This window comes from Plecotus auritus (assembly GCF_963455305.1).
Source record: "Plecotus auritus genome assembly, chromosome: 5".
Lineage (NCBI taxonomy): Eukaryota > Metazoa > Chordata > Mammalia > Chiroptera > Vespertilionidae > Plecotus > Plecotus auritus.
Window position 1 is genome coordinate 63,787,437 of NC_137776.1, and position 23,734 is coordinate 63,811,170.

At 38.8% G+C, this 23,734-nt stretch overlaps 1 protein-coding gene across 12 annotated transcripts in view; it reads right to left on the bottom strand.

The window, feature by feature from the left end:
* The window catches only part of GALNT13 (polypeptide N-acetylgalactosaminyltransferase 13), a 499,062-nt gene that overhangs the window by 412,311 nt on the left and 63,017 nt on the right, over positions 1 to 23,734 (bottom strand). For all 12 annotated transcript variants that reach the window (XR_013960615.1, XR_013960616.1, XM_080668540.1 and 9 more), the window contains exon 3: positions 3,935 to 4,180. Coding sequence is in view for 10 of the 12 variants with exons in the window: in XM_080668540.1 (XP_080524666.1) it covers positions 3,935 to 4,076 (142 nt within the window). In the remaining 2 variants the exon portion in view is untranslated. The remainder of the gene's footprint in view (positions 1 to 3,934; positions 4,181 to 23,734) is intronic.

Genomic DNA, 23,734 nt, shown 5'->3' on the forward strand with positions numbered 1-23,734 from the left:
TAACTAGTTATTTCCCACTTTAACGTTTTCAACCTAAACTTAAATGCCACAGTCTGTGAAATTTTATCTACCTTAGATCTATTTTCCTCTACTCAGAGCATCCCTCTTCGTTATCTTAATATTCATTATACACATTAAGCTTGTCAAAATTTCTAAATTACATTTTTCAAAGAGAGAGTGACAAAGAATGGGAGAAAAATGTTTACTTTGTTATTGACTATAAGCTTCAAGACAGTAGTAGGGACCTCAGTTCCCTTATATCTCCAGGTCTTACCACAGACACATAGTAGGCACTTAACAAATTATTTTTAAAAGAGTTACTTCCTCCTTTGGGGTCTCATCCAGAATAACTGCTCCTCCTTGTCCCCTACTCTGGACCCTATTCACCCTGGATAGCAATGCCAGGTGGAGCCTCATTCAGACCTTTCAGTCTCTTTCTCAACATTTAGCAGATATTGATACAAAAATTACTGTGAGTCAATACTCCCCTGAAGGGTTTATGTACATCATCTCATTTAATTCTCAAGGCGACCATGTAAAGCAGGTTTTACTGCCTCTCAGTTTCTCATTTTAAGTGAGAATAATATCATTTTATTAAGGAATTTGCAAAATGTCACATAACCAGTTCAATGGGGAGGAAGTAAGAACCAGGTTGTTCTACAAAGCCTAGGCTTTTAAAAAAAAATTAAATATATTTTTATTGATTTCAGAGAGGAAGAGAGAAGGAGAGATAGAAACATCAATAAAGAGAGAGAATCATCAATCGGCTGCCTCCTGCATGCCCCTTACTGAGGATTGAGCCCACAACCTGTGCATGTACCCTTGACCAGAATCAAACCTGGGACCCTTCAGTCAGCAAGCCAATGTTCTATCCACTAAGCCAAACCAGTCAGGGCAACAAAGCCTAGGCTTTTAACCCTGTGGTAATCTTGTTACATCACCTGTGAGCTCAGATGTCTTTATGCTTTTGCTCAGGATTTTTTTTTCTTCTTGATTTCTTTTTTAATTGAAATATAATTGATATATAAAACAGTATGTAAGTTTAAGGTATGCAACATGTTATCGTCATAGGCACTTAAATAATCAAGGATGTGATGAATAAATAAATGAACATTTCTCAAAAATTAATTCATAGTGTATGCTAATATTGGGTACTTAAAAATTGTTTAAAATGTAATGTTTAGAACTAGAAGGGATCTTAGAAACCACCTAATCCCAAACCCTTTATTTTAATAACTAGAGGCCCAATGCACGAAATTCCTACAAGAGTAGGCCTTCCTTCCCCTGGCTGCCAGCACCAGCTTCCCTCTGGCGCCCGAGACCCGGGCTTCCCTCACAGCCCTGGCTTCATCCGGAAGGACGTCCGAAAGGACATCCAGCCTAATTAGCATGTTATGCTTTTATTATTATAGATTATTATAGATAATGACACATAGATTCCTAAAGATCAACTTTTTTCAAGTCAAAAAGGCCTGTTTTAGCATATTTTGAACATGAAAATTTCAGGTAAGTAAACTTTGCACATCATCTGCCTGTAAATAAAATATATTCTAAATACATGGCACAAATTCCTAAATGAAGTGACATTCTGAAAAAATAACTAAAAATAGAAAATGTAACTAAACCCCCAAACATTCAAGACAAACATAACATACAACTAAACAACTCTTAAAAATGAAGAGAATATAGCTTAATTTTACAATTTAAGTACAAGGCCAAATTACTATTTTTGCATTGCATCATTACAGTTCACATTTTTAGATTTAAGACTGAGCATTAAGACTTTAAATCAGCAAAACTGTACTTTTTGGGTACTTGTAGAAAAGGCTATTATAATTTTGCTGAATCAGACTATAACATTTTCTGTGACCAATCTACATGTCTCCTTCAACAAATGACAAAGTGATCATTCCAAACTGATATAATTCATCAAAACACATTTCCACTTTCAGCAGCAACTGAACTGATTCAAACAAAGAAGCAGAGAAGGCTGATTTGTTCTAGGATTTTAACTAAAGACCAGCAAATCAAACCCATGTTCATTTATCAAAATCTGATATACTTATTATGTTCTCCACTTTGAATATAGTATAAATGTATAAAAATGCATTTAAAATACTTAAATGACTCAAGTTCTGAAGTACTTTTTCTCAAATTTTTGAATAGTCAAAAATTATAGTGAGAAAGTTAAACTAATTTGCAAAGAGGAAGATAATTAGAATTTCTCCAACTGAGCAAGGGCATTATTGTAATCTAAAGCAAACTCAGGATGTCCTAAATACTCTTAACAAAAATTATTTTTTTGGAAATGCTCTTCTGTGTTTTCCTAAACCTCATACAACTAGATAATACCTATGAAATTCTGTTTATTAGCAAATTAATTAATAAATAACTTCAAAAATATCTGTAACAATGAAAGTTGATGACATTCATTAAATAAATACAAATATCAAGTAAGGCATTTATATTCACACTTCCTAAAGGTACAAACATTTCAAATAGGACTCAAAGTTCACCTTTTGTCATATTTATGAAGAAAAGTTTTGCTAAACAGAATTAATGTAAAGTAGACTTCAACGAAAAAAAATTTTGATTCAATGAGAATAAAACTAATTTCAAGCACCCTTAAACACTTTAGAAGCATTCATTTACTAGGAATATTTCAAAAATATCTTTATAGTTCTATAAGTCAACAAAAAGCAGAGAAAATTATTTGAAATAATTGTGGGAAATGAATGCCTATAATGTCACAATAAATCCCCATTTATACATATCACTATGCTTCTTTTGAATTCACTCTTCTCTAGTCATTGAAACTGGTCCCAAACGAGGTAAATATTGAGTTAAAGTGACTATCATATACTTGAATTTATCCTTTGCCCTTAATATATATATATATATATATATATATATATATATATATATATATATATATATAAAAGCCTAACCGACCATTACAACTGAACGACTGGAATGACTGGTCGACCAGTCGCTCTGACGCGCACTGACCACCAGGAGGCAGATGCTCAATGCAGAAGCTGCCCCCTGGTAGTCATTGCACTCCCACGGTGGGGGGGTGCTGCTCAGCCAGAATCTGGGCTCATAGCTGGCGAGCGCAGCTGCGGTGGCAGGAGCCTCTCCCGACTCCGCAGCAGTGCTGAGAGACAGCAGCAGGCGCAGCAGGCTGGGATGAGCATGAGCAGTGTGGCGCCTGGCCCCAGCTTGGGCTCCTCCCTGGCCGCCTGCAGCTTGATACACTGCTACATCCCTTGGGGGATGTCCAACTGCCAGTTCGGGGATCAGGCCTAAACTGGCAGTGGGGTCTTGGATTGCCAGAGGGTACAGGCCAGGCTGAGGGACGCCCACCGCTACATGCACGAATCTGTGCAACGGGCCTCTAGTAGGACAATTATCTGATAGCCCACAGGTTGGATCTGGCCACCAAAATGTATTTTCTTTTAAAAAGCTTTTGTTTGTTTTATTATATTTGGATGTCTTTAGGGGTGTCATGTACAGTTCAATTTTGCTAGAGTTCCCACTGTCTCACTTTAGTAGGTTTCCTTCTTTATGTTAAATGCTTGGTCTCTAAGGGCTTTGGCTTCTGGAAGCCTACATTTAAAATTCTGTCCAATTTGAATGTTTGCTGAATTATTCTTTTTGTACAGTCCCAGAACATAGAAATTATTAGAATTGGAAGGTGCCTCAGAGGTTACTTCATTCTTCTCATTTCTTTCAACAAGAAACTGAGGCCAAGAAAAGTAGAGTAGCTTTACCACAGTTAAATGTGCATTAATGGTTCTGCCAAAGTGTTCTTCTAACTCAATAAGCTGTTGTTTTTTTTTAAAAAAAAACATTTTGAAGTTCCATGTTTTGTCATGAGTCACCACCATTCCCTATTTCTATAAAAGTAACATTTACTTCATTAAGCACTTACCCCTGAGAGCAGGTAGAAGGGATCTCTCCTTCTTGTCATCACATTTGTTACATTCACTGAAGTACAGGAGTAAGAAGACATCAACCAGAACCCACATCAGTGAAGTGGCAAGGACCACCTTGCAGTAAACAAACCTCCTCATATCTTTCCTTGATTTCTAGTTAACAAACAGACCGAAGACAGACGCTACTGTGATAAATCCAAGCCACAGGGGTGAACTCCAGCATAAAAGCAAAATGCATCCCACTGCATTAAAAAAAAGAAGAAGAAGGGGAAAAAAGAGAAAAGAAAAATTTATTATAATAGTTTGTTTTACATACAGATATAACATGAAATATATGAGTTATTTAATGTTTTCATATATATCAGCACTTGGCTTTCAAATTCAGAATTAAAAGTCCAAACAAATGAAAGTTGTAAGCAAGCCAGGTAGCTAAAATTCGAACAGCTAATCCTAGATATGCTATTACTGTGCTGGGCCCTTAACAACTATTCAATTTCATCAAGTTGTATTGTCTTCTCAAATTTCTATCATAACATTCTGTAGAGCACCAGATTGTCAAATAGTGCAGTTCTGAACTTACCATGCTTCAGCACTTTGAAGGAGCCAATGCCACTGAAACAGGAATCACCTGGGATACTATATATTGCAGAGCAGACGTCCTCAAACTACATTTATCCGGCCCACCGGGTGCCGCTGCCTGTCCTGCTTAGCAGCCGACTCGTCCCGGGCCCGCAGTGCACATAGGAATTTGTTCATAGTTTTTTTTTTAAACTATAGTCCAGACCTCTAACGGTCTGAGGGACAGTGATCTGGCCCCCTGTTTAAAAAGTTTGAGGACCCCTGTTGTAGAGGCTAAGAGTTGGTCTTTATACACAGACTAGAGGCCCAGTGCACGAAATTGGTGCACTTGGAGGGGGGGGTCCCTCAGCCCGGCTTGCGCTCTCTCGCAGTCCAGGAGCCCTCGGGGGATATCCAACTGATGGCTTAGGCCCTTAGCATTGGCGCGGAGGTGGGAGAGGCTCCCACCACTGCCGCTGCGCTTGCCAACCATTAGCCCCACTCAGGGCTTCTGGCTGAGTGGCACTCCTCCTGTGGGAGTGCACTGACCACCAGGGGGCAGCTCCTGCATTGAGCGTCTGCCCCCTGGTGGTCAGTGCGCGTCATAGATACCAGTTGTTCCACCGTTCGGTCAATTTGCATATTAGCCTTTTATTATATAGGATAGGCTTGTGTCTACTTACTTTATATTTGTGGAAGCCTTTTTATGTTTTGTTTTGTTTTTCATTTATGAAATAAGAATAACAATGCCAAATCTAAAGATTTCCAATAAGGACTAAGTACGATAATGCTTGTAAACCATCTAGCAGATACACTAACATATAGAAAAAAAAAATTCTCAAATTCTCAGAAAGGGCAATTGCATGAAGCCATCAATTATTAAGCCTTAAAAACCCCATCTGGTCTGCAAGGAAAGTATCCACAACAAATGTTTATTTTAGAATGGACAGCATACATTCAAAAAATACTACCAGAAGAGAAACAACATATTAGTGCAGAGTGATTTAGAATAACCAGAGTAAGAATTCTAAAAGTCATAGCAAAGAACTGTGCACAATTATTGAGAGATATTCAACAACAGTGTAGAGTTAATACCATATACATTTGTTCTATTAATACTGCATAAGATAGTAAGGACCTGGTTGATTGTATCTATACAGTATATTTTCTCATATCATTTGCTACATTTAAAACAATATCAAGTGAAGTATAAATTTTTTTTTTAATATATTTTATTGATATTTCACAGAGAGGAAGGGAGAGGAATAGAGAGCTAGAAACATCGATGAGAGAGAAACATCGATCAGCTGCCTCCTGCACACCTCCCACTGGGGATGTGCTCGCAACCAAGGTACATGCCCTTGACCGGAATCGAACCCGGGACCTTTCAGTCCGCAGGCTCTCTCCACTGAGCCAAACCGGTTTCGGCAGTATAAATTTATTGATATGAATCAATAACAGTTTTCACAGACATTTGGGAAGAAGAGCCATTAAATACAAAGGCATTCAGAATATTTCATAAACATTTGTCCCAAAATTAAAACATCAAAGTGCAAAATGCTGAGGCAGAAGCTCTTTAAGTTAAAGGCAACTGCCTTCATATTAAAAGCAACACAAATGCTGTTGCCCCTATTACAACCTAACCAGATTGTAACAAATTCAAAATTTATATAAAGTGACAGTTTAGAAAATTATTATACCAAAAGGTTGACTTCCAGTATTTATATAAAATTTACTTTTATTCATCATAGTATTTTTTAAAAAGATACAAACTGTACAAATTTAAGAAATTCATGATATTTAGAGTTTATTGTCTGCTTGTTATTTTTCTTGAAAAAAATTCCATGCTAATTATTTATTTCATTTTTACTTTATTGTTCTGTAAAGACTACAGCTAACCATTGGAACTGAGCCTCTAAACCTGATAAGAGAAAGATTCTTCTCTATATATTTCCTATGTGTATGCTTTTCTGAGTATGAATGTGAAACAACTCAAGCATCCAATTTTCTGTCTTCCTTTGATGGAGGAGGTCCCTTCAATTTATTGTAGAAAAAAAATCCTAGAAAAAAAAGTATATATAAGACTGATGGTTATCAAATGCATATTCCCATATTTATAAGGAATACCTTAAAATAAAAGATCCTATAATAAAGTTTCTATCTATAATAATAAAAGCGTAATATGCAAATTGGACTGGACATCCTTTAGGATGACATTCCGGACAAAGCCGGGGCTGCGAGGGAAGCCTGGGTCCTGGGCGCCTGCTGGCAGCTGGGGGGAAGCCCGGGTCCCGGGTGCCAGAGGGAAGCCAGTGCCGGCAGCCAGAAGAAGGAAGGCCTACTCTTGCATGAATTTCGTGCATCGGGCCTCTAGTGTATTATATAAAATCCTTTATTATAAACACTAGAGGCCCGATGCACGAAGATTCATGCAAGAATGGGCCTTCCTTCCCCTGGCTGCAGGAACCACCTTTGCTCCAGCCCGGAGCCGCCTTTCTGCCTTCCCACGCTGCCCAGAGGCCCAGAGCAGCTGGGGCAGTGAGGAACGCCTGCTATGCAAATTAACCCGCCAGCTTTGTTGGGTTAATTTGCATACTCGCTCCTGATTGGCTGGTGGTTGTCGCGAAGGTACAGTCAATTTGCATCTTTCTCTTTTATTGGTGTAGATGGATAAAAGAGACATAAACAACACCATTCTTAGCTATATCATAAGGTGACATAGAGAGACTTTAGAGAGAAGGATACATGATGATGTAAGCAGAGGTTGAAGTGATGCAACCTGAACCAAGAAATGGGGATGGAGTTGGCTGAAAAACAGGAATGGATTCTTCCCTAGGACCTCCTGAAGGAACCAGCCCCATGGGAATCACTTTGAACTTTCAACATGTAGAACTGAGACCTAGCCAATGAAGATGAATTACACTATATAAATTATACCATCTGCTTCTCTGAATATGTTTCCTTCAGGAAACAAGAACTTTTTATGTGATCTCATGGACACAGCAGCTACAAAGAAACCTTGCTCCTTAGAAATTGCAAGAACTGATAACGACTCTGACAGAGCAATTACTGCTACAGGAATGAGTAACCATAGAAACAGCTCCACAGGCCCAACACCTGACTACTCTCCTCTATCCCCTCTGACACTGACCTCAAAAATATTGTAAAAGTTATTCAACCCAACCTCAAACAACAAATATTATGTCCCCTCTGAATTTTCATTGAATGAATCACAACCAGGAATGTTAGTAAATCAACACATCTCCAGAGTGTGCAAGCTATCCTTCCAGCCTCCTGTTAGCCCACCCACCTCTTCTGTGGGAACCACATACGTCAACACTGAGGGAACTAACCATACAGATAACCTCTCTCAATAAGAGGACAGTGATCTCACAAAAGAATATGATCCTGAGCAATTTGCAGGCCTTCTCCTTGGATGCTCTCCAGCCTGTGACTACCCTGAAAATCTATTTCATTTCTATGGGAAAAGAGATGAACATGAAGGACAAGATGAAGTCACATTGGCAAATAGTCCATTGGCTCTCAAGTAGTCTCCAATAGAAAATAACTCAGAACCTTTGGTAAAGAAAATTAAACTCACAGTGGTCAGTAGAATAATTTTTCACAAAAAAGAACAACCAAGTCAAAAACCATACCATTGTTGGGACAAGAACAAGTAAGAGTGGATCCCAGAATGGAGACTAATGGATTATGAACATGGGGGATTTGTGGAGAGAGCCTGAACCCTGGGGAGAATGGCATTGCCAAAATCACTGATTGACATGCATTTATCAAAAATGTGTCTAAATCAGATTCTGATCTCATTGCCTATCCTTCAAATGAGAAAACATCAAGAGTTAACTAGAGTGATTCTTCAACTGCTGAATACAATTTAAAGGGAATTCCAAAAGATCACCACCATTCACTTCAGAATGGCAAGAAACTGACAAAATAATGAGTTTGATCGATGTTGGAATTAACAGTAAACTTGAAGAAATAAATGGTGAGGCCACAAATGTGGCATCCTGTTTCTTACTGAGCTTTTTTGACCCAACTCCTACAAGCTTCTGCTATTTCTCTGTGATATCCTCAGGAATTTGCCCTACATCCCACTTACGTGGCATTTCCTTCTGTGCTTCATTTCCTTGTGAAGTTCTTTCTTAAGTAACTTTTGTAATCCTTGCCAATTTTTCCTCATTGCAAATATAACAGATTGTGCTATTGCTGCTGCACTTTGGGAAGTGTTTTGCTTGGACCAGTCAGAAGCAACATTTTTGACCAAATCAACATTTGACACTATGATAGTCAGTTATAAAAGTTCATGTTCAAAATCACCAATAAGGTACATACTCAAAAGAGATTAATTTATACAAGGAAACCTACATTTTTATTATGTTACTAGGGGCCCAGTGCACAAAATTCGGGGTTCTTCAGCCCAGCCTGCCCCCTCTAACATACTGGGAGCCCTCAGGGGGTGTCCTACTGATGGCTTAGACCCGCTCCCCGTTGGGAGAGGACAAAAGCTGCAGTCTGGCCTCCCTTTGCGGAAGGTGACCAGGCTGATCAGGGGAAGGCACCAGCCCCTTCACCCTGCTGCTGCAGCCACTGCCAGTCACCGCAGCCGCCAAGGTATTTTCATCAACACGGACTCCAGTCCCTTCACCATGAAAAAATGACAACTGTCTTTAGGCATTTTCAAGATGTGTCTTTCATAGGATATGACATTTCTTTCTTTACTTTTCTTTTTATCCTCATCTGAGGATATGATTCCATTGATTTTTCCCCTTCCCTCTGATCCCAGGCTCTGCCTGTGCCCAAGCCTAAAGCCTCCGCCTGAGACTTTAAGCTTGGGCAGGACCCCACACCCCCCCACCGCGCACCTATGATTGCCAACTCAGGCCGTCCAGGCTTTAGGCTTGGGCAGGGGTCCCCGCCCCTCCCATTGCCAACTTGGCCCCTTCCCAAGCCTAAAGCCTCCGCCCGAGGCTTTAGGCTTGGGCAGGGGACCGCCCCCCCCCCCCCCCCGCTGCCCCTCCGATAGCGGGCTCGGGCTGCCCAGGCTTTAGGCTTGGGCAGGGGGCCCCTTTGATCGCAGGCTTGGCCCCTTCCCAAGACCCAGGTATGTATGCAAATTAACCACCAATGTTGTTGGGTTAATTTGCATACTCACTCTGATTGGCTGTGGGCGTAGTGGAGGTACGGTCAATTTACATGTTTCTCTATTATTACATAAGACTAGAAGCCTGGTGCACAAAATTCATGAACTTGCGGGGGAGGAGGTTCCTCAGCCCAGCCTGCACCCTCTCACAGTCCGGGAGCCCTCGGGGGATATCCAATAGTCAGACATCCTTAGCGCAGCCACAGAGGCAAGAGAGGCTCCCGCCACCGTCACTGCACTCGCCAGCCATGAACCTAGCTTCTGTCTGAGCGGCGCTTCCCATGTGGGAGCACACTGACCACAAGGGGGCAGCTCCAGCGTTGAGTGTCTTCCCCCTGGTGATCAGTGCACATCATAGCGACCGGTCGTTCTGCCGTTTGGTTGATTTACATATTAGCCTTTTATTATATAGGACTGGAGTTCTATAACTTGTCAAACTAAATACTATACCTATGAGGAACATATAATCAATAAAATCAGTAATGTTTTAAAATATTGGCAAGAACATGATCTCACCATTTAATATGTTAACTTAGCCAACTGGGAATTCAGTAATATACTAACACATAGTAAAAATATTTAAATAAAACTCATCAATTAAAGCATTTAGGGAACAAAGTATGACAGCATTTCATTTCATGCCACTTTTTTCTTAAAAGGTCAAAAATAGAATGTTTTCAACATTTCCTCTATCGTTTTACCAGCATGACTTAAGAAAAAAAACTTTTAATTAAGGAAAATTTGAAATATACACAAAAATAAAGAGGATAATATTATAAACACTTATATACTCATCACCTAGCTTCAAAACCTGCCAACATATGACCAATATATTTTACTCTATAACAAACCATTCATTTCCTATATACACCCAGGATCGTTTTGAAGAAAATCTCAGACATTACATCATATCATCTGTTAATATTCTGTGTAAAACTCTAAAAGATACAGAATTAAGAATATAGCCAAAATACCACTACCACACCTAAAGAAAAATCAAACAGTAATTTTTTTCATTTTATTTTATTACTTTTTTGTATTAAATTTATTGGGGTAACATTAGTCATTAATATCATATAGGTTTCAAGTGTACATTTCTATGATACATGATCTGTATATTGCATTGGGTGCCCACCACCCAAAGTCAAATCAGTCAAACAGTAATTTTTTAATGTCATTCAAGATCCACTTGGTTTTTAACTGTGGATTCAATTATCTCATAATTTAATTTTTAACCTTTAGTTGGTTTGAATCAGGTTTCTGTTAAGTATATTATGGTTGGTTGATAGGTCTCTTAAGACTCTTTTAATATATAAGTTCACACTCCATTTCTTTTTATCTTGTTCCTTGAAATTTATTTGTTGATGAAGTCATGCCAAATGTTTTAAAACCTTATTTTATGGGCTCAATAATTTGTTATTTAAAACTTGGCTTCTCTCAAAATATGAAAATCTATTTTAAAAATAATTACATCCCTGTATAAAGTAAAGGCAGTACCATAACACTAAAACAAAAACAGCCAAACCAAAAAAAAACAACAAAACATAAAAGGATGACTTTAGATAGGCATTTTGCCTCGCTGTTTTTCATTTTCTCTATTTATAATACTTGTGTCCCAGTGCATGAATTCATGCACATTGAAAGGAAATTAATTAGAAGAAATATTTTAATATCGCTATTCGCTCTTTCTCTATAATACAAGTGTCAACCAAATTCATGATCAATAATGACAGATTGAAACATGCATGCAATTGGCGCCAGCAAGAGCTTTATATGTATCGTGCATGTGTGAGTCAACTTAGCCTTTTATATATATAGATAAACTTGCTTAATTAGACCTGCTTTCTGATGCAGCTAAACTTTTTCCAGCCCAGTGAAGCACCCCCACTTCTCTTTCAGGTAATTGTCAGCAACACAGCAGTAAATATCAACAGGAAGCAGATTATTACTATAGATCATGCAGGGAGAACAAAGGGTAAAATATTTAACTGCAGCAGTGTTTGACTACATTCTGCGCAGTGAAAAAGCCTGAAGTCATTTTCAAGTTCTACCATTTCTTACTTCTTTTCAGTCAGATCAAGTTTCTAAACTTTCTAAATCTCCGTTGTCTTGCTAATGAGAAAATAGAATTCTCCTATCTACCTACTCCTGGACATCTGTGAGGAACAAATGAGATGATGAGGCATGAGAAAATGTTTCACAGACATTTGATTACAGTGTAAAATGTTTGCACCTGGCTATAAAGCAAGTGGGGTTCCAGGGCTGAAGAAACTCCAAGGTGGCTAGTCGCTAGGGAGAGGAAGCCAAGCATTGCTACATGGCGTCATTACCCAGCACCCATAGCCACCATTTCCTGCCTGGGCTGGGCTGGGCTGTGGGCCGCATTTTGCGCCATGGGGTCTTGGCAGTGTCGGCTTCAATTTGGTGGGGTGTCGCTCCCAGGTGGTGGTGGTGCCTGTGTCCATTTAGTAGAAGCCAAGTGTTGGTTTGTCGGCGCCAGATCCGTGGTGCTGTTTATTTTTAAATGGCCAGTGAACATCACAGCAGCTCCTGCATTGAGCATCCACCCCCTGGTAGTCAGTGCACATCATAGCTACCAGTCAGATGGATGGCACTTAGCCTTTTAAATATATGGATATATTCTATCCTATCCATTTCACAAAATATTGTGCTTTAAGCAGAATAGAGAATGTGGACATTTTTAAAAGAAAGAAAGAATATTATTATAATAAAAAAAATCTGAAATCACTTAATATTAAATATTAAAATGTCTAAGTTAACTCATTTCCTAAAAGCCTAACAGTAGAAGTTATTGAGAATTTAATTTTAACTTTTGCTATAATAAAAAGCGAAAATCACATCTTATTACCATTTCAAGAATTATTCAATTTATTCTAATTCCATAACCTGCTAGAACTATACATCAAGACTTTAATACGAGAAAAGTCTAACATTAGTGTTTTATGGGATAAAGGTAAGTTGCTGTTTAAATTTTTATTTATGAAATTGTCTTTTCTTATATATTGGAAGGTTTTAATTCTACCTGTACCTTGAAAATACACTACATGCTATCATTCACAAAGCTCTTATCTACTGGCACTGGTAAAATAGTAATCTTCTATATTCTGTTCCAATACCCTTAGCATGAAAACAGAACTGGTTGGGCAGAAGGATGATACAATATACACAGTAACACTCCCCAACATAAGCACAGTTGGTGGCCCAGGTTTATTTAAGAGAATCAGCATCTGTATTATGTTTTTCATTCAGCAAGCCCCTACTTATTTGCAAACACTGTTCTGTCTCTCAAACCAAGTCCAAGTCCAGCAATATCCCAGGCTTGCCAAGCCCATGTGGAGCATGACCAACTTTGCATAGAAACTACTGGCTCTTCTATCCAAAATTACAACCCTTTTTCTAATTGTTTCCAAACCTTCTTAGCACAGTTACTTCCCTTTAAAAATATTTCTCTAGGTAGAAAAAATTCAAGAGTTAGAAAACTATCAAGTACCGTCTTCGCAATCAGATTGCCTTTTTGGTGGGATCTCAATAACAGATTTCAAGCTGTACTACAAAGCCATTGTTCTCAAAACAGACTGGTACTGGGACAAGAACAGACATATAGACCAATGGAATAGAATAGAGGACCCAGATATCGACCCAAACCACTATGCTCAATTAATATTTGACAAGGAGGCATGAACATACAATGGAGTCAAGACAGTCTCTTCAATAAATGGTGCTGGGAAAATAGGACAGATACATGCAAAAAAATGAAACTAGACCACCAACTTACACCATACACAAAAATAAACTCAAAATGGATAAAGGACTTAAACATAAGACGGGAAACCATAAAAATACTAGAGGAATCCACAGGCAGAGAAATCTCAGACATATGCCAAAGCAATTTCTTCACCGATACCGCTCCTAGGACAATGGAAGCCAAAGAGAAAATAAACAAATGGGACTACATCAAAATAAAAAGCTTTTGCGCAGCAAAAGAAACCATCAACAAAACAACAAGAAAGCCCACTGTAAGGAAGAACATATTTGCAAATGTTATCACTGATAAAGGTTTAATCTCCAACATCTACAGGCAACTTATACAACTTAATAAAAGGAAGATAAATGATCCAATAAAAAAATAGACAACGGGCCTAAATAGAATCTTTTCAAAAGAAGACAGAAGGAAGGCCAAGAGACATGAAAACGTGTTCAAAGTCACTAATTATCCGAGAGATGCAAATCCAAACGACAATGCGGTATCATCTCACACCTGTCAGAATGGCTATCATCAACAAATCAACAAACGACAAGTGCTGGCGAGGATGCGGAGAAAAAGGAACCCTCATGCACTGCTGGTGGGAATGCAGACTGGTGCAGCCACTGTGGAGAACAGTTGGAATTTCCTCAAAAAACTAAAAATGGAGCTCCCACTTGACCCAGTAATCCCACTTCTAGGAATATATCCCAAGAAACTAGAAACACCAATCAGAAAGGATATATCCACCCCTGTGTTCATTGCAGCACAATTCACCATAGCTAAGATTTGGAAACAACCTAAATGCCCATCAGCAGATGAGTGGATTAGAAAACTATGGTACATCTACACAATGGAATACTACACTGCCATAAAAAAGAAGGAATTCTTACCATTTGTATTTGTAGCAGCATGGAGGGACGTGGAGAGCGTTATGTTATGGGAAATAAGCCAGGCAATGAAAGAAAAATACCACATGATCTCACTCATTTATGGAAAATAAAGAACATTATAACCTGATGAATAAAAAGATAGACACAGAGGCAGTAAAGCACCAAACAGACTGTCAAATTACAGCAGGAAGGCTGGGGAGTGTTGGAGAGGGAGGGAAATAGATCAACCAAAGGACTTGTATGCATGCATATAAGCACACCAATGGACACAAGACACTGGGGGGGGGGGGCGGTGGGATGAGGACATGTGACAGAGGGTAGGGGAGGCTGGGGGAAGGTCAATGGGGGAAAAAAAGGAGATATGTGTACTAATATATGTAATACTTTAAACAATAAAAAAATATTTTAAAAAACACACATAAACATTCAGAATCCCTGCCTTCAGCGTTAGGATCCAGTAGGGGAGATAGTCAAGAGCATTGGAGAAGGGATAAGGAAGGAGGTAAGTGCAATTAAGAGTGATTTTAGATGTAGAACTCTTATGAACACATAGTTATATGTTATTATTAATGTTGAGAAAATACAGCAAAAACAAATTTAAACAAATTTGTTTAAATTAAACAAAATTATCAGTCATAGAGAGATTGAAAGAAGAGAGAAACTTTACAGAGAATGTTTATAAGGCAGATGCCATTTATCAAGACAGTTTGTTAAAGATAGGTCTTTTTAGTCACACTTGGATATAGGACCCCCTATTCTATGAACATGCTATGAATATCAAAACCTGAAATGCAAGTTAATGAGACTTTACAAGCAAAAAATTAACATTAAAACGTAATGAAATTAAGTCTTCATAAAGAGAGCTTGTAAAACACAATATATGACCCTCAAAAATAAAATTTTTCTACATGCAATCTAAAAATTGTTCATTATTTTTTTCTCTTAGGTATTTAATGTTTGCTCAGTATTCCTCTAATAATATAACATACCAGTGGTTTAAACTTGTCTATTATTGGTTACCAAGAGGGGAAAATAGAAAACTGAAGTGTTCAACTGGATATAAAACCTAGAGATTTAAAACAGTTCCCAATGGACATCTATCAGCAAGCTGGCCATCTTCTGCCATAAATCACACGGTTAAAAAGAAAACAAATGTTTCCACTGAGACATCTAACCATTAGAAAATCTTAACCTCAGCTTCCTAGCCGGCCTTAAGGCTTCTGAATTCTTTATGACAAAAGATATAAAGAATGAATTACAAGTGTTACTTTTCGAAATGTGTAGAATTATATGGCTATTTCTTTTCTAGATTTTCTTTCCAAAACCGGCGTGGTTATGTGCAGAAAATAATGAAGAATAATATGAAATTATCTTGTGAAATTATATCAGAGTTACTCTGCTCCAGCTGGTAATTAGTGGGAGATGAAAAGAACGTGAAGGGGAGTTGAACAAAAGCCCAGAACTCTACGGTACAACAGGATCCCAGCAGCATAAAGGAGAAGGTGCAGAAGGGACATGGCCACATAAAATTATAGACGCAAAATGAATTAGAGTTCCTTTCTGAAATTTTATCACAAAATTGCGCAGATGTAAATCAGATTTTTTTTTGCATGCTTGATTATTTTAATTTACTGATGTTTTGCCATATTTGATACATGTGAGAAACATACACATTTCTTAAAACTACTTTTAAAAACATTAGCAAGTGAAATATTCAAATTCCTCTACTTCAAAAAAAATTTCAAGTTAAAAACATCGTATTAAAGCTACCATATATTTACTTAGTAGTCTGATTTGCAACTTCAGTTGTTTTTTTTTCCCCCACAACCTTCCTGGTGAAGTTATTAATTATAAATTAAGTGCCTTAAAAGACAGGCAATTAGAGGGAAGATATAAATAAAGAATTAAAAATCAGAATGTTGAATAATTAGTCCCCAATTAATTAACAGTTATGTAAAATTATTATATCCCCAAAGAATTATAATTCCTATTCTTATTAGCAAAGCACCTTGTCTTATGAAATTGATAAAGACTGTAACTTGTTAATCAATATAAAGCAATACAATATAATGGGTTATACACTGAGTGGCCAGATTATTATGATCTCTGAACACATAATAATCTGGCCACTCGGTGTATATCCTATATAATAAAAGGCTAATATGCAATTTGTCCCCTCAACCAGGAGTTTGACCAGCAGGCAGGCCGGCCAACCACCCATGTCCCCTCCCCCTGGCCAGGCTGGCTGGACCCCACCCATGCATGAATTTATGCACCGGGCCTCTAATATATATTGAGTGGCCAGATTATTATGTGTTCAAAGATCATAATAATCTGGCCACTCCCAGTTATAATCTAACTAGAGGCCCAATGAATGAAATTTGTGCACTCTGGGGGGGGGGGGGGGAGGTGGGGAGCAGGGGCCCCTCAGCCCAGCCTGCACCCTCTCACAGTCTTGGAGCCCTCAGGGGATGTCCAACTGCCTCAGAGGTGAGAGAGGCTCCCGCCACCGCTGCTGCGCTTGCCAGCTGTGAGCTCGGCTTCTGGCTGAGCCATGCTCCTGCGTTGAGCAGAATCGAGCCAAAACCCAAGGGGACCCGGATTGCGAGAGGGCACAGTTCAGGCTGAGGGACCCCACTGGTACATGATGGGGGCCGGGGAGGGATGTGGGAAGTTGGCCAGCCGGGGAGGGACAGCAGGAGGGCTACAGGGTGTGTCCAGCCCATCTCGCTCAATCCCAATTGGCCAGACCCCAGCAGCAAGCTAATCTACTGGTCAGAACGTCTGCCCCCTGGTGTGAGTATCATAGTGAGCAGTTGAGTGGCCTTAGCATACCATTAGCATATTACACTTTGATTGGTTGAATGGACGACCACACGACCGGACACTTAGCATATTAGGCTTTTATATTATAGGATAATAAAAAAGAGAAATACTACAAAGAAAGGAAATTTGCCAAAAATACATGAGAAAGGGAAAGATATCATGCCTCTTTACAAGATTTAAAAGTTGAGCAAAGACTACCATTTTATGTACAAGCACATGAAAAGGCAACGCAAAATGAAGGCAACATTTTCCCTAGCAAAAGGGAAAAACTTCTAATAAATTTAATTGGGGATTTAATTTAATTGTTGTAACTAAAGACCTGTAAATTAAAATTAAACACTACCTTTGAGAAAATTATACTTTAGCAAAGCTGGGATAAATGTGTCCTTTTTGATTTTGTAGGAAGAAATGTAAATTAGTAAAAATATTTTTTTGGAAAGAAATGTGGTTTATTAAAAATAAATATTCTTTTGGTGTTGAGTTTTATAAGTTCTTTATAAATTTTGGATATTAACCCTTTATCAGATGTATCAGCAAATATGTTCTCCCAAGTGTCTTTTCATTTTGTTGATGATTTTCTTTACTGTGCAAAAACTTTTTAGTTTGATGTAGTCCCATTTGTTTATTTTTTCTTTTTTTTCCCCTTGCCCAAGGAGCTAAATCAGAAAAAAATATTGGCATGAGAAATGTCCAAGATTTTACTGCCTGGTTTTCTTCTAAGATTATTATGGGTTCAAGTCTAGCACGTGAGTCTTTAATCCATTTTTAGTTTATTCTTGTGGGCAGTGGAAGAAGGTGGTATAATTTCATTTTTTGCTCATATCTATCCAATTTTCCCAATACCATTTATTGAATAGACTATCCTCAGCCCGTTGTATGTTTTGCTTCCTTTGTCAAATGTGAATTGACTATAAAGGTGTGTACTCTCTATTCTGTTTCATTTATTTATATGTCTGTTTTTATGCAAGTTCCAATTAAAAATGGGCAAAGGACCTGAATAGACACTGCTCCAAAGAGGACCTAGAGATGGCTGACAGACATATGAAAAGATGCTCGATGTCACTAATCATCAGAGAAATGCAAATTAAAACAACAATGAGATATCACTTCACACTTGTCAGAATGGCTTTCATCAATAAATCAACAAACATATTGGTGAGGATGTGGAGAAAAGGGAACCCTTGTGTACTGTTGGTGGGAATACTGATTGGTTCAGCCAATGTAGAAAGCAGTATGAAGTTACCTCAAAATTTAAAAAATGGATCTGCCTTATGATCCAGCAATTCCACCTCTGGGAATTTATTCAAAGAAACCCAAAACACTATATTTCAAAGAATCTATGCACCCCTATGTTCACAGCAGTGTTATTTACAATAGCTAATATTTGGAAGTGGCCCAAGTGTCCATTAGTAGATAAGTGGATAAAACAGCTGTGGTACATTTACACAATGGAATAGTACTCTGCCATAAAAAGGAAAAGTTTTACCCTTTGTGACAGCATGGATAGACCTGGAAAACATTATGCTAAGTGAAATAACTAAGTCAGAGAAAGACAAAAACCGTAATATGACTTCATTCATATGTGAAATATAATGAACCAAACTGGTCTGACACAGCAAATAAGTCAGTATCATAGTTAGAGAGCAGGCACACATCTCTGGTGGGGGGTGTTGGGAGCTGTGGAGGTAATGAGCCAAAAGAGAAAAAAGAGAGAAAAAACTCATAAATACGGACAACAGTATGGTGATTGTAGGGGCAAGAGAGGTGGGTGGAGGAACATATGGAGAATAAATGGTGATGGGGGAAAAATAAAGAAAAAAATGGCTAAATAAATAAATATGCTTTTGGAACCACTTTCTTTTTTTTTAATAAATCTTGATTGTTCAGATTATTACAATTGTTCCTCTTTTTTCCCCCATACCTCCCCTCCACCCGGTTCCCACCCCACCCTCTGCCCTTAACCGACCCCCTCACTGTCCTCATCCATAGGTGTACGATATTTGACCGGTCTCTTCCCACACCCCCCACACCCCTTTTCCCCCGAGAATTGTCCGTCCACTCCCTTTCTATGCCCCTGATTCTATTATATTCATCAGATTTTTTATTCACTTGATTTTTAGATTCACTTGTTGATATGTATTCGTTGTTCATAATTTTTATCTTTAACTTTTTGTTCTTCTTCCTCTTCTTAAAGAACACCTTTCAGCATTTCATATAATACTGGTTTGGCAGTGATGAACTCCTTTAGCTTTCTCTTATCTGTGAAGCTCTTTATCTGACCTTCAATTCTGAATGATAGCTTTGCTGGGTAGAGTAATCTTGGTTGTAGGTTCTTGCTGTTCATCACTTTGAATATTTCTTGCCACTCCCATCTGGCCTGCATAGTTTCTGTTGAGAAATAAGCTTACAGTCGTATGGGTACTCCCTTGTAGGTAACTAACTGTTTTTCTCTTGCTGCTTTCAATATTCTCTCTTTGTCTTTTGCTCTTGGCATTTTAATTATGATGTGTCTTGGTGTGGTCCTCTTTGGATTCCTTTTGTTTGGGGTTCTGTGCGCTTCCTGGACTTGTAAGTCTATTTCTTTCGCCAGGTGGGGGAAGTTTTCTGTCATTATTTCTTCAAATAGGTTTTCAGTATCTTGCTCTCTCTCTTCTTCTCGCACCCCCATAATTCGGATGTTGGTACGCTTGAAGTTGTCCCAGAGGCTCCTTACACTACCTAAATATTTTTGGATTTTTTTTTCTTTTTGCTTTACTGGTTGGGTGTTTTTTCTTCTTCATATTTCAAATCTTTGACTTGATTCTTGCGATCCTCTAGTCTGCTGTTGGATCTCTGTATATTATTTTTTATTTCAGTCAGTGTATGCTTAATTTCTAGTTGGTTCTTTTGCATATCCTCGAGGGTCTCGCTAAATTTATCGGCCTATTCTAGAAAATTCTTGAAAAACCTTATAACCATGGTTTTGAACTCTATATCCAGTCGTTTGCTTTCCTCCATTTCTTTCATTTGTGACCTGTTTCTTTTCTCCACATTTTGGCTGCTTCCCTGAGTTGATACAGTGGCTTTGTGTGCTAGGTGTCCTATAGCGCCCAGTGGCCTCCCCAGTTACCTGAGGTTGACACTCTTGGTGCACCCCTTTGTGGGCTGTGTGCACAGACTTGTTGTAGTTAAGCCTTGATTGTTGTTGGTATCACTGGGAGGATTTGACCTCCAGGCCAATTGGCTGTGAGGATCAGCTGTGTCTACGCTGGGAGAACTTCTGTGCTGGAGACACCCTTATGAGACAAGACTTGCAAAAGCCTCTGTGCTCAGCTTGGATGGGGCAGAGTTTCAGGGCGGAGCAGACAGCCTTGGTTTCCAGTCAGCCCTGCCCTAAGAGGCCCCTGGGTCTCACTGTCCCTTGGTAATCACTGCAAGCACCTCTGAGAGAAAGCCGCCTTTGAGTTTTGCCCGCTGCCAGACAGTCCAGTTTCTCCCCAAATGAGTCTGGGTCCCCAGAGTCTCACCCGAAACTGGAGTACAGAGCTGTCGGGAGCTTTTGTTTCCCTCCAGATTGAGAAAGCCAGCCGCATACTCACTTGCCAGCCCTCTCCGCACGCACACCTCTGTACCTCTGCCTTCCGCAGTTCCTCTGAGTCTCAGTGTGCTTTTCTCTTTCCTGACAGTCCAATTTCTCCTGTATGAGTCTGGGTCCCCACAGTCTCGCCCGGACCTGGAGTTCAGAGCAGTTGGGAGCTTTTGTCTCCCTTCCGATTGAGAAAGCCAGCCACGTACTCAGTTGCCAGCCCTCTCTGCGTGCACGCCTCTGTACCTCTGCCTTCTGCAGCAACTCTGAGTCTCAGTGTGCTTTTCTCTTTCCTTCTAGTTGTAGAATTTCCACTCAGCCAGCCTTCCTGTGGTTCTGGATGATGTCTGTTTTGTCTTTTAGTTGTAGTTTTGAAATTGTTGTGCGAGCCAGCAGTTTAGGTATTTACCTATGCTGCCATCTTGGTTTCTCCACTGGAACTACTTTCTTAAATATAATCATGTACTTTCAAATACTAATTTTGCCTACTGCAAATTTCTCTTTTGAAACCCCAATATTAGAGAAAAGTCTGTGCATGGCGATGTTACAATAGCATCATTAATTAAAAATAGTTCAAAATAGATACATAGCTAACTTATAGTATATTATGCAACTGTTAGAAACATGAAATTTTTTATTAACATAAGAAAAGCTTATATACTAATATGAAATTGAACAAATCAAGATATTCACTTTCACTATGGTAACAACTATACTTTTTTACGTTACTCATAAAAAAGTACTGAAAAATTAATGGAAATGTGTGAATTTTGTTTTTGTACTCCTCTTACTATTTTTTGTTAATTTCTAAATTATTCAGAAATATTATACATTATCTGAATGATGATAAAATATGTGATTTATTTTGGAGTAGATAAGAAAACCACCAGAAATAATGATAAAGAATAAAATTCTGAGTTATGTGATATTTGTGCATATGCATATATGAATATATATGGGCACACACACAGTTATAATGAAATATAACAAATACAGAGTAACAGATCCAAAGGTCTGTAAAAAGTTATTCACAAAACAGAGTAAATAAGAAAGAAAAGAAACGTAGAACATTATTAAAATAAAGCCTAATTTAAGTGTTCTGTTTCCAAATTTCTTTTTTTTAAGTTTCCCATATTATAAAATATATGTGGCTTTGGAAAGAAAAACATTTGCGCCATGTGTAAAATTCTACTACTAAAGCTTTCAAAAAAAGTGGCTAACTTTCCAAACTTGGAGTCTCACCCAAGATTCAGGAACTGTCTTTTTCTGGTAGCATTTGTGGCCTTTCTTCTGAATAAATACCCTCTTAAATCATCAGGACCAGTATTTAAAAGATCACTAAAGTTGGGAAAGAATACTAATTTCTAATCATTCTCACTATTGCACCTTATATTTCATCAAACCCAACTAACTTTATAGAAAAGAAACAACACAAATTTTAAATTCCAGTTATCTAAGGACATTTTAACATATTGAAGACATACCTACTTGAACCCCCAAATATTATTCTCTCCTATATAATTTAGATTAAAAGCTCATGCTAATTAAAACACCTGAAAACTACCCTGACCGGTTTGGCTCAGTGGATAGAGCGTCGGACTGCAGACTGAGGGGTCCCAGGTTCGATTCCAGTCAGGGTCATATGCCTTGGTTGCGGGTATATCCCCAGTAGGGGGTGTGCAAGAGGCAGCTGATCGATGTTTATAACTATACCTCTCCCTTCCTCTCTGTAAAAAAAAAAAATCAATAAAATATATTAAAATACCTGAAAAATACAATGCTTGTTGCCATGGAAAAATATGGTCTCCTATCAATAGTATACTGTAACTTGAAAACAATCATTGGTGAGATAATAACAAATATGTTTAGATTCAATAACTGAGTTACCATGAGCAAAAAACCTCTCTGTTAAAAGCAAGCACCCTAGTATTTGGTTTTATTCATAAACATACACACACACAAATGATGTAGTATACAGCTAATATAATCTATCCTATTATCGTTTGTTTGTTGTTGTTAATCCTCACCAGTGGATATTTTTTCCATTGATTTTTAGAGAGAGTTGGAGGGAGGGAGGGAAGGAAGGAGAGAGACATGGGGAATGAGAGAGAGAGAGAGAGAGAGAGAGAGAGAGAGAGAGAGAGAGAGAGAGACATTGATGTGAGAGAGACACATCGATTGGTTGTCTCCTGCACACATGACCAGGGCCAATGATCAAACCTGCAACCCAGATACATGCAGTTGGCCCTTGACCGGGAATTGAACCTGCGACCCTTAGGTATGGGAGCAAATGCTCTAAACACTGAGCAGCATAGGCCAGGGCTCCTATTGTCTGTTTTTAAACATCTAATCTATAAATACTATTTTGAAAGTACTTAATTAATATTTTAATGAAATAAAAAACATTATGCCTCTGAGTCACCAAAAGATGTGCATTTATCACTTTGTGTCAGTCATTGCCAATTTAATCAATTTCTAGAAAAATTCTTTCAGTTTATTCAACAAAAATTAGCTATGGGGAATATGGTAGAGGGATGAAGGACTTTGGAGGGAGGCATGGAAAGAAGCTATTAAGAAGCTATTATTACCCTACTCAAATTTACTTAATTGTTAAATGTCCTTTCTAGAGATGAGTTCTTTATAGTTTACATCATAGCAGTGAGAAGCCATGAGTTATCCTATCTAATAAAGAGAGAATATACTAATTGACCATCATGCCCTCACAAAGATGGCGGCACCCACAGCTAATAAGGAAGGAATATGCTAATTGACTGCCATGCCCTTAAAGACTGGTGGCACCCACAGCCACAAGATGGCAGCGCCCAGTCCCCTCAGCCCCACTGGGGCGGCAGGCGTGCGGCATGGCCGGGCCCACCCCCAGGCATGTCCAGCTGCTCTGCACACCTGCCTCCGGAATCCTCCAATCCCCTCAGCACCCCAGCTGCCCAGGGCCGGCCCGAGGCACAAGCAAGCTGCTGATGGCAGCTGTCCAGCCACCCAGGGCCACCCGAAGCTCAGGTAACCAGGGCCGGC